General features: G+C 38.3%; 1 protein-coding gene across 2 annotated transcripts in view; it reads left to right on the forward strand.

Annotated features, from left to right (window-relative positions):
• The window catches only part of Efna5 (ephrin A5), a 285109-nt gene that overhangs the window by 226478 nt on the left and 45871 nt on the right, over nucleotides 1-12760 (forward strand). For both annotated transcript variants that reach the window (XM_008838021.3, XM_008838022.3), the window contains exon 2: nucleotides 5467-5759. In XM_008838021.3, the coding sequence (XP_008836243.1) occupies nucleotides 5467-5759 (293 nt within the window). The remainder of the gene's footprint in view (nucleotides 1-5466; nucleotides 5760-12760) is intronic.

Raw genomic sequence — 12760 nt, forward strand, 5'->3', positions numbered from 1 at the left:
TTTCGTTCAGTTTCAGAATGTAATACATTGGGTTGCCTTGTAATTAAAGAAGTGACAGCAGAGTTCTGTTCAAATAGGAATATTAAAACAATCACCTTTTGACAGATTAAAATACATTTAAAATGTAGTAATCAGCTATCTGGTTGGTGAGAAATCACATCTTCATTATTGAATCCTTTGACATTACACCAAGGGGGATAAGAGTGCCTCTCAGCTTCCTAACTTCTAACGGCACTGTCTCCTTTCAGTAATACTGCTTCTATATTTACGGAGTAAAGCAATTTCATTCGGGAGGTGCTTGATAAAATACCTCAGTACATAGTTCCCTGGAAGCGGGCTCTCTACTGTACCAGCAACATATGCTAAAGGCCAATTTAGAACGATTTAAATATGCAGCATACCCTTCCTTTCCAGCTAATAAAATGAAGTGTATTTTGGCTTTAGCAAGTGAGGATAGAGTGAGCAGAGGGAAGCTACAGTAGAAAGTGGCCAGAGCACGATTATGATGCTGCTCCTCAGCATACTGAAGCCCAAACCCAGGATGCTGCTTGTGTCTCTTCCCTATTCAGTCTCCACAACACAGGGGCACATGGCAGAGAAAGAAGTAAGGTCAGTGCCGTGAAAACCACTCACTGACAAAGACAGCTAGGCGATGTCTATTTGCCTTAATAAAGAGGCACCAAAAGAATCCTGGCTGATAAAAGACCCAAGTACTGAGTACTGAGGACTAGATGTCCCACTTTTCAGAAATCCGAGGTAAGAAATAAAGTCATTAAGAGAACAGAGACATTATGGTTCAAGCTAACTAATGTCATCAAATGATTCTTTAGTTTCTGCCTCACTTAAAAGTTGGGGGCACATTGTTGAGATCTAAATGAAAAGATAATTGTTGTCTCTTGTCTTCATTTTATTTGAATTTTGAGATTTGAGTCATGGTACATTTCTACTGCACAGGTTAACTAAGGGGAGAGATATTAACAGTGGTTTTAAATTAATAATCAAAATTATATTTAGCAATATGATGAAAAGTCGTCAGGCAAACATGGAGATGAACCCACTTACCTGCATTTAGAGGCCTTCTTCCCAGCTCTAATTCAACAGTCACTTTGCCATCAGCAGCCTCTAGCATAAGCTTATTATCTAACGTTGCACGTGGCCTACATCTTCGCAACTATCCATAAAGATTATAATTCATTCTTGATATTAAAGTTGATTATAGGGGCTTAGTTTCCATGCTGAATTTCATTCTTAATTAGCTAAAAATGGGCCTTTTGAAATATACATGACATTGATCCTCAACCAGTCTACTGCCAAATTTTGAAGATGTGTAAGATGTATTTTTGTTGCAAAATAGTATTCTATGTTGTATCGACCTGAGCAAACCCAGTGAGGAGCAGGGGCCCCTTTCTGTGCATGTGAAAAGTTTCTGGCTCCTGAGACGTTTGCATTGTGAGAACAGTGGGGGTGGTGACTGCTTATGCAAAGAAAACCACCTTCCTAAGTGTGGTGACTGTGCTTGTCTTCATATTGTGAACCACTGTGATAATTTAGTGGAGATGCTATTGGAATTTTTGCTGCCTTATTGGTATGCAGCTAGATATCATAGTTTTTAAAAAGATACAGTGACCTTAGAAAGGTGACAACCACAGACACAATGGGTAAAATTAAGGGAAAGGAGGAAGAAATTTCTACAAATCCATAACAGCAATGGCTGTGTTACCCACGGCATCTGTAAATATTGGCATGCAGAATCATTCTTTCTAGATGGGAATTTCCACTTTAATATGAGCTAAAGCTCATGAAAGCTGTTTCCTGATGGAAAAAGATCCCTTTATGTGACTGGCTGCTGAGCCTAACAGCACTTTATTCTGTGAAAGGCTAGAATAATGTGCACGAGTCAAGAGCTAACTCTGCCATCTGAGGCTTATTTTGAATGCTGACGCTCCCCCTCAGCTTTCTGTTTAGGAGTTTGGAATCAACTAGTAGGCAGGGAAGAGAAGCAGGGCTTGTTCTAGGGTATTGTAACCTTAAGGTAGGCTGACGGTACCTACAATTTTAAGAGGGTGCCATTGTGTGAAGGGGAAGACAACAAGCTACAAATGGTGAAGTTTGGGGGCCACTGTTGTCATGAAGACAGACTATGCTTCACAATTATGTAAGACATGGGTTCCGATTTTGTCTCTCTCTACTACTTATATCCTGAGAAAAATTGAACTAAGAGGATAACATCCTCTCTGAATGTTATTTCTTGATTGGTAAAGTAAAGCAAATTATAACCACTCAAAGCAGTTCTTTGGAGTACTTCATACTATATGTATTTCCTCTGTGTAAAGCACAAATAGATCCTGGTGTAGCAAAACTTGTTATATCAGTAACTGGAAGATAGAACTGAAACCCCACTGAGAATGAGAATTGTCCCTCTGGGGAATCCAGAGCAGACCTACAGACTTGATGTTAGCAATTTAATCTCCCATAAAGTGTAATATGAAAAGCTTTAGTTTTGAGGTCAGACTGCTTTGGTTTCAATTTTACCCCTACCTTTCACTAGCTGTGAACATTGGGCCCATTACTTGATTTCTTAATCTGAGTTTCCTTGTTTTTAAATGGATGTAACAACAGTGAATATTTTGTGGGACAGTGATGAACATTAAATTGAAATAATGAGGGGCTGGAGAGATGACTCAGTGGTTAAAAGCACTGGCTGTTCTTGCAGAAGACCTGGATTTGAATCTCAGTACTCACATGGCAGATAACAACCATCTATAACTCCAGTTCCAGCGGATCCAACGTTCTCTTCTGTCCCCTTCGGGCACTGTACAACACAGGTGCACTTATATACATGCAGATATAACACTCACACATAAAGTAAAAATAAAAAATTTAAAAATTGAAATAATGGATGTAACATAGGTATTCAATAATGTTAGTCATGCCTGTGTGCTTTTTCACACTAATGCCCCTGCCACTTTATACCCGGAAGACCTTGACTTGATGTAGATTTAAGTGTATTAATCCTACCTAGCCTGGCATGGTGGCACACATCTTTAATCCTAGCTCCAAGGAGGCAGAGGCAGGTGAATCTCTGTGACTTTGAGACAAGCCTGGTTTACATACTGAATTCCAAGTCTGCCAGGCTACCTAGTGAGACCATATCTCACAAAAAAAGAAAGAAAAAATTCTAATCCTAAACTTTTCTTTGGATTATTCTTGGGTATATTATATAGCACTTTATGAATTCCAATTAGTCATTATTTTTAATGTGTATATTGTCCATTCTTTGTCATGCACATTGATAAATAAATTTGTACAAATTAAAGATCTGAAACAGAAGACAAGCCTGTTTTATCCTCAGGAGATGGAAACAGGAGGATCTGGAGTTCAAGGACATCTTCAGTTACATAGAATGTTCAAGGGAAATCTGGGATACCTAAGATCCTGTCTCAAAAAACAGACTAGCAAAGAAGGATCTGAAAGAGAGGTGTGAATATGATAAATTATAATCTTTAGCAACTGATAGAAGAATAGGAATATTAATTGCTAGAGCAATTGCATGTTTGAAATAGATATGCCATAATTTACTTACTTTACACAAAGTATAAGATCGTCCAAAGGGATTACTAGTCAACCCAGTGTAGAAGGGCTTTGCAAATCACAGTTAGCTTTACTAAAGTTTTAGCAACATTCACAGGATTAAAAGATAGAATAAAAGGATGATAGAATAAAGGAATAACAGAATGGGTTCAGGTAATGACAGTATTAATTTTTATTTTCAATTTTGAACACTTTCAAATTCTAGTAAAAAGCTAACATGAGTGACACTTAGGGAAAGAAAAATACTTCCCCCTTGGATATCTTTAAAATCTATAATAATAATATAATAGTACAAAGTGCATCTGGGCATCGCCTTCTGCTGAGGCTCTTGTCTGGCTCTCATCCAGAACTGTCAGGCTACTCTGAGTGCTGATGATTCATATCCCAGCACCCTTTTATCTGAACATTGCAGTGTCTTTTCTTTGTACTTTGGCAGTGATGTTACCTTGATGTTCAAAAATCTTTTAAAAGCAACAGTCTTTCCTTGCATCTTGACAAATCATTGTCTGCCAGTAATGAAGAAAAGGTAAACCCATGATTATTAGCAACATGAAGAAATAAATACTTGGGTTTTTTTTTTTAAGAAATGCCCCTCTATTTGCAAATCTTAACTGAATATTCTGATAACCTTTCCTTATTTCTCTTGCATATATTGGTACTTTTTTAATCCTGAAGGTGCTCTTCATATCCTTTTTCATTTGAGACTTAAGAAGCCATGAGAGACCAGCAAGTTAGACTCATTGTTATCTGAACTTATATGTAAGGAAAGGGATGTTCTGGATGATTTGTGATTTCCACTCAGCAGATCCAACCCTTAAGTCCAGGTCTACTTACTCAATGAGTAGTGCCTCCACTTTTTTTCTTTAAACAGTATTTTGTCTCTGAGAAAGGAATCTCAGCTTTGTCAAAGAATATTTAGCACTGAGAACAAAGGTAGTCTATTTCCACTAGGGTTAACATTGGTCCCACACTGCTGGAGGTCTTATTTGTGCTTAGATCCTACATTTGAAGAACTTACTGGGAAGCTGTAGGCCGTGAGGGGGACCCAAGACTGAGAAGGTGTCTGGGAACCTACCTAGAGATCACCAAAGGAACCAGGATTTTCATGTCTGGGGAAAGGAGGCTACACTACAGAAAGACACAGCTGACATCTCTAAATGTTTTATGGACTACCTCGTGGAAGAGGAATTAGATTTGCTCGTTGTAACTCCAGGCAGTAGAAGTAAGATCAGTGGATAGAAATTACACAGAAGCAGATTTATGCTCAATATAGGAAGAAAGTGTCTAACATTTAGAGATGTCCAAAAATGGAATTGACTGGCTCATCATCACTGGGAAGTGTTCATGTGAGACTGACTGTCCGGCTTGAAGATTATAGGACTTTATGAGTGTTGTATTTCAACAGCAGCACAGTTTTATGATGAACCTTTCTGAGGGCTTAGGGAAGAATTTCTTTGCTAGCTAAAAACAAAGGTTTTTTTTTTAAGATTTCCCATCATGATTTTAGATTGAAAAACTTGTATCCATACAATTACTGTTTCTCATATCACTGCATCCTGTGAAATAATACTTTTCAGCTGATAGAATGGGGTATTAGTTAAAACAGAAAAGGCAGAGTTTTGTAAGATTGATTCGAAGTGGACAATGTGGTACTTATAGGGTGTGTGTGTGTGTGTGTGTGTGTGTGTGTGTGTGTGTGTGTGTGTGCATGCGCACACTGGAGTTTGTAATATTTCTAATCATGCTCCAAGTTATAAGAATATTCAATGATAATTTTTCATTGTAAATCTTATTACTGAAAGGTTCAAGTGTTGCTTACAAACAGAAAGACATCCCTCTATGAATTCTCCTATCATTTTGTTCTTCTTCCAACAGATTCCAGAGGGGTGACTACCATATTGATGTCTGTATCAATGACTACCTGGATGTTTTCTGCCCTCACTATGAGGACTCTGTCCCAGAAGATAAGACTGAACGCTATGTCCTCTACATGGTGAACTTTGATGGCTACAGTGCCTGCGACCATACTTCCAAAGGGTTCAAGAGATGGGAATGTAACCGACCTCACTCTCCAAATGGACCACTGAAGTTCTCTGAAAAATTCCAGCTCTTCACTCCCTTTTCTCTAGGATTTGAATTCAGGCCAGGCCGAGAGTATTTCTACATCTGTGAGTATATAAAGATTTATTACATTGTAGGGCAGCTGCAAGAACCCAGGCTCATTTTTTTTAACCCATGTTTCAGAGAATTGCAGAGCTGGACTCTGCGTTACAGATGTCTCCTTGTAAATGCATGCATCATGATCCCTAGATACATTAGCTGGGAATTGAGAACCCAAATTAGATTAAAGACACAGCATCTCTCCCCCTATGAAATTGCGTGTCAGCTTGTTCAGTGAACCACTGCTGACTTGTATTTCTTTTAAATGAAAATTGCCAGGACTTTTCTAAAGCTTGGGGAAAGAAAAGATTCCTGAAAAAATTAAAGGAAATAATTAAATTTACATAACTTGGAGTCATTGGATTTCTTATTCAGGTGTCAGCAATATCCTTTCAATCATCCACATTTTTTAGTGGAGAAAGCCAAAACTCCTGCAAATGTCAGCATGCTGACGATAAAACTCGCTTTGCACCAAGGAGAAAAGACAATTATTGGGAGCAGCTGTATCTTTAGACAGGAATGTGTAAAGAAGTATCTAGCAAGAGTTCCAGGGGAACTACTTTCTCACCTGTGAGCACTGTCCTGCGAGAACTCTAAAACTTTCTCAGCAGACCTCTGCATTAATCACAATGCCATGGCCTGGCTTCTCCATTTCAAGCAACATGACTTCTTCAGATGTCATACTTTTATAGATTATTCCTAAACACTTCTTAAACTTTGTTGTACATGAGGACACCTGGAGGTCTGGTTGTCATCCAAATTTCGACTTGGGGTCTGAAGTGGGACTTAAGATTCTGCTTGCATAAAACTCCTGGGTCATGTTCACGTTGCTGATCTATAGACCACACACTGAGTAGTAGAGTTCTGGATAATGCTGCTTTGGTCCATTTGGTGCATAGCTGGACTTTTCTTTAGTATCAGGTCTTTAAATGATCTAGACATTTCCGTGTAGTTTACTACTGACTGAAGGATGTGAAAAGATATTTTTTTATAGCACATTTAAGTAAACAGTTTATGGTGGCTCAGAAATGTTAGGAGATGCAAGATGAAGACACTCCCTAGTTTTAGGAAGTGAGGATCCAGAAAAAGGAAGGCTTGTAAATACACAATTTCTGATGAAGGAGGAATACAAGGGGCAGTGGGAACTTAGAAGTAGAAGCTCACTTACTTAGAGTAATCAGGGCATGCCACTGCTCCCAGTGTATGGAAATCCACGTAATACAGCTCCGTATTGCTTAGCATCCATTTTGCACCCCAACTTGCCAGACAAACAAGATAAAGAACATTCCTGTTTTTCTGACTCATTTCTTCAGGCCAAATGTCTCCACCCACATGGTTTGTATCTACTGAGGTTTCCAGCTCCTCTTCATCTCCAGGAAACAGAATTTTATAATAAGTCAGATTTCACCATCACCAGGTCTCTCTCACTTATATTGGAATTGAATTTAAAAAGGAAATTGAACAGTACCAGTTTTATTATTTCAGTACATATTTCAGTTGTTAGTCATGAGAAAACATGTAAAAAACCTTGATGCTATCTCACATTCAATCCATAAAATAAGAAAAGGAAGATTAGGTCCCACAGATGCAGGAAACACTGGCATCCAGTGAATTCTCACGTTCTCAGGCAGCGTCGTGTTCATGGCTTTCGCTGAGTTTTTACTTTGTGAAAGAATCCTATTGAGCAAAAGGGGAAGGGAAGAGGAGGTCTTCAGTTGTGAAGCAGCATCTCATTAATTTCCTAACTGTAAGATACTGTATCCATGTAAGGGGAAATTATTGCCAGTACTGACTGAAATCTTCTTACAGGTTTCTTAGATTTAAAAAAAAAGTATAAACCAAAAATGAAGAGAAAATATCAAGATAGGAAACACACCCACTAGCTAACTAGTTGATTGCATGATTATTAGAAATTATAGAATCCACTGAGATTCATAAGCAAGATGTTATTATTCAAATATACTGTAGTGCTTATGACTAGGTTTTCCTCATTTGTGGTTAAATTCAATATTTCACTAAAAATCATTATGTGTCTTCTATAACATTCATTTAGCGGAGTCATTTAACTGTCAAGGGCTCCCGTCAAAGTAATTGTTCCAAAATATCAAGAGCTTTTTGCTGTTCAGCTGAGTTTAACTTAAATTACTTTTTTTAATGAAAGGTAAAATAGCACAAAATTAGTAGCAAAATGATGTTCATTTACAAGAAGCACAGTGGCCTGGTGTTCAGTTAAATTGAATTTTCAACCATGTTTTCAACTCACAAAAGCATGCCTCCCTATCTGCTCAGTAGTGAAAGGTCTCCCTGCCTCTCTCTGCTGAGAGCAGTGGTCGGGGCCTGACGTAGATGTCTTAGGACGCTTTATGTGCGGGGCTCATAATTAAACTAAACTGAAGGATTTTTACGGGAGGATTGGCCCTCTGGAATTTCCTCTCCTAATGTGAGTGGAGTGAACAAGGTAATTGGGAAATGGCTTTTTTCCCCATTCTGTTGCCCATTTAGGGAATAAGCATGACTCCCCAGCAGTCGATTCCATGGCGTATTCTTGCAAGGACAAGGGTAGGAGTTTAACATGTCTTCTCATTTCTCCAAAATCAGAAAGAGGAAGAAACCCATAGCCCATTATCTGTCCTGCTTTAGGGTGCTCAGGGAAAATCTAAGCTTTGTTGTGAGGTGGAGTGCCAGAATTCAGGTAGAAACATGGATTTGGTGGCAAGGGAAGGCAAGTATTTCATAATAGGATTGCCTAGACTCAGAAAAGACATAAACTTGAGAATTCTTAATCACGTTCACCTTCATCTTCAAAGGGTTTGTTTACTTTTTAATTTCATTGAGTTATACAAAATTAAGGTAATGTAATAGTTAACAGTATCTCATATGAACTTTCCAATTTACTTTAAAAATTAAGTGTCCTGGGCTGGAGAGATGGCTCTTACAGAGGACCTTTGGTTCCCAGCACCCACATGGCATCTAACAACTATCTGTAACTCCAGTTCCAGGAGATCCAACACCCTCTTCTGAACTCTGCAGGCACTGCACGATGTGGACACACTTACACACATGCAGGCAATACACTCATACACATAAATAATAAAAATAATAAGTAAATCTTTTAAAAAATGAAGTGTCCTTCACTGTCCTAGATCCTTTGTTCATCCCAGATGACTACTTGCCTATGTTCTCCTTCCCTGGGAAAGAGACAGTGTGCTATAGAGTTATTGCTGATTTTTGCTATGGCACACTGAAGCCACTCCTGTATCTGACAGGTAGCTATTTTAATAAGAGATTGGCATAGTGAAGTAACTACAAAGAATCGGTGACATTTCTATCAGATAGGATAGATTTGCAGAAGTGCCAGTCAGTTGATTAAGGTAGTGATCTTTTATACAGAGTTTGTATCAGGCATGTACAACCTGTTGTCCATAGGCTGAATGCATCTTAGGATTGTTATGAGTGGGCATGACACATTAGTATACCACAGTGTCACATCCAAATGTCAAAAAGAAGGATACTTCTATAAGGAAAGAGTAATTTTAGAAACTTCAAAACTCATTTTCTCAGAGTTTTAATATCCTCATGTTATTTGTTTTTATATGAGGTCTGCAGCTTCAGAGTAAGAGATAATATCTGTGCAGTGGCCCAGTCCAGTGTCTAGTAGGTGTCAGTGAACACCAGTAAGAGGGAAATCTTTGAGAACATGAAGACTGAAGCAGTGTGCTGGATGGTTTCCTCCCCGCCACCACCAGCTGTGGTCTCAGGTTGTAGTGCAGCAGGTTCCTCTGGGATTCCCCAGCTGCTGGCCCTGCTCAGTCACAGCCCTGCAGGGATTTCCTGTCGCATCCAGCCTCTGACCAGGCCAGCAGGGAGCTCCATAGCTGTTCTCTTCCCACCCTCGGCCCCTGTAGTTTCCTCCCCTATCACTCTGTTACACACTGTCCTCTGTCCTGTGCCCTGTTCCTTGTACCTAGTCAGCACACTCCAGTGTTGGCACCTTGGCACTTTAATGCCCCATTCATATCCCTTGCTTTTACTTTCACCAGAAAGGCTGTATAAAATATAAAAATAATGGGGGCTCAACAGATGGCTCAGTGGTTAAGAGCACTGACTACTCTTGCAGAGGACCAGGGGTTGGTTCCCAGCACTAGCAAGGCAGCTTACAAGCCTCTGTAACTCTAGTTCCAGGGGATCTGACACCCTTTTCTGGGCTCTGTGGATACCAGGAATGCACATGGTGCACATACATAAATGCAGGCAAAAAAAAAAAATAAAATCTGTATGATTTATTGTTCTTGGCTATTTCTGCCCTGTGGAGTGTACAGTATTGTTTAGTGTACAATACATGTTAAGTAAACAAAAGTAACTAGGTTTTACAGAACACACACTCTGTTTTAGGAACTATTCTAAACCATAGTTTAAAACGGCACCATGAGATAGTATTCTTTTTGGCCCTTTTATGGGTGTGGAAACTGAGGCATAGTTCAGGTAACTTGAAAAAAGGATCACAGAATTACAAAATGGGTGACTGGAGAAGAAATTAAAGCATAAGCAACTAGAAGGAATGGAAAAGTAAAATCTGAGGTCTCTTGTACTTCAAAAGGAAAACTATATTTTATATTTTTAAAAGATTAGAAATGGACTAGGGAGAAGGTTCAGTGGATAAAGTGCTCACCATCAAGTGTGAGGATTGACATTTGGATCCCCAGCATCCATATAAATGTCAAATATTGGTGCCCCCCCCCCAGTACATAAAAGGCAGAGACAGGGATTCCCCAGAGCAAAGCTAGCCAAAACGATGAGCTCCACACACATCCACACACGTGTATGTGCCCTCACACATGTAAATATACATACAGAAATGTACATCCACACACATACAAAATTAGAAAGAAATAACACTCATTTTAACATCTACCGTTTAGGGAATACTGCTGTCCTAACTCTCCCTACAAGTCCCAACTCAGACAACTGAAAGACAAATTTTAAATCTATTTATGCATCTTCAGCTCTTTGAAGGATACTTTCCTGTCATTCTAGATAACTTCCAAAGCCAGAAAGATTGCATTTTTGTAAGAAAAAAATTATTAAATTTGCTAAATATATACTAGACCATATTCAAACTGAATTATAATTACAGGTTTGACTCAGAAATTAATGAATCTTAATGGGGGAACTACTAAAAGACAAATATCATTTTCTAAAAATTATAAATGCCACATCTAACTGGGGACATCCTCTGCATGGGCATTTTCAAATCCATAATATACTGGTATTTGAATGCATGTGGTTAACTACTAATACTTTAATAGTTTACTGCTTCATCTCAGGCTGTGAGACAATGCTAATATTTCCTACACAGTTTTGTTTGTTTGTTTGTTGGGATTAGACAGGGCCTCCTTGTAGCCCTACCTGGCCTGGAACTCTTTATGTAGACCAGGCTGACCTAGATCTCACAGAGATCCTCCTGCCTTTACCTCCCAGATGCTGGGATTAAAGGTGTGCTTCACCAAGCCCAGCCCCTGTACAGTTCTGAAAATTAACAAAATAACCTAAATTCCCAAGTGATGTCTTCTTAAAATGACCTGATTAGCTTCAGAAACCATTTCATTGTACTATGTGGTTATTGACAAAACTTTTATACATATAAGAATATTCAGAAAGCAAAGAACACTAATACAAAGGAAAAATTCCTTCACTTGTCGCTTGGTTCCAAAAGCTTTTTTGCAAGTTAATTGTTTGGAACTTAGAGTGTACTTTCTCAGAGAAGTGTTTATAAAATCAGGGGAAAGTTCAACAATACAGAGAATCCACTTAGCTGTAATAGTGAGGAAAAATGTGTATTTTTAAGGAGAAATAATATAAAACAGCATCTAGAGGACTTCTCAGTAAATAATACCTGCATGAATAAGTATCATAATAGTAAACCACATAGAGAAAAATACTAATTTTAAAGAAGTTTATATGGCAATTTTAAACAACATTAGATAAACTGAAAGCCACACATTCTGCTGTATCCTCTGTGGCAGCCCCTTAATTTCTAACAAAGTTTCCAATTCAGTGGAAATAACGTGGCATCAAAGGAGAGTGGAACATGGTCTAAATTTTTTGAAAAGTTGTACAGACTGATCACAGCAGTCTTGGGCCTGAATCTGCCTTCTAGTCTCCTAAATATTTCTTGGAAAAGTCACAGCCTCACCATGTTTCATTTTCTTTATCTGTAAATGGTTTTTAATAATAACAGTTCTGTGTTACAGTCCTCCTTGTTTCAAAGATTCAGTGAATGAAATATTTTTTTAAAGAACCACTAAATGGGTATGCTTAAAAATCCATATCCAAAAGGATTTGCATCCTTTGACAAACTGAGGTAACTTGAACAACCCAGACTGGTACTCTAATTTGAAAAAAATCATAAATAGGGGACTGAAGAGATGGCTCAGTGGTTAAGAGCACATGCTGATCATACACTGGACCCAAGTTCAATTCCCAGTACTCACAACAACTGTAACTCCAGCTCCAGTGGATCCAACACCCTCTTCTGACTTCTCGGGCACCTGCACTCACATATGCACATACTCACAAATATACACATACTTCAAAATAAAATAAAGCCTTTAAGAGTATTTTTTAAATCATAAATATGCAAAGATAAAATTTGAAAACCAGTTCCAATGTTCTTAAGAAGCTTTATGTTAGGATTACACATGCCATAGAATATCTTCAGTCTCCTATAGAGTCTGAATTTCCACTGGCTTCCATTGATAATCTGCATTAAGAATTATTTTGCTCTTGACAGCTCATATATACCAATCCACTTTTTTGTGAGTTTTTCTTATTGAAAGAGAAGAATGTGAAACAGAATAATTATCAAAGTAGGGGGTATTTTTTTAACCACCTCCAATATTTTATTCTAGCAGCAAAGGTAACTTTTCAATGCAGTGTATTTTCCTAAAATGAACAAATCAATACGTTTTCCAGTGTGTGCCAATGCACATGTGTAAGCACACATTTTGCT

The sequence above is a fragment of the Nannospalax galili genome, unplaced genomic scaffold (assembly GCF_000622305.1).
Source record: "Nannospalax galili isolate Female #2095 unplaced genomic scaffold, S.galili_v1.0 scaffold578, whole genome shotgun sequence".
NCBI classification, from domain to species: domain Eukaryota; kingdom Metazoa; phylum Chordata; class Mammalia; order Rodentia; family Spalacidae; genus Nannospalax; species Nannospalax galili.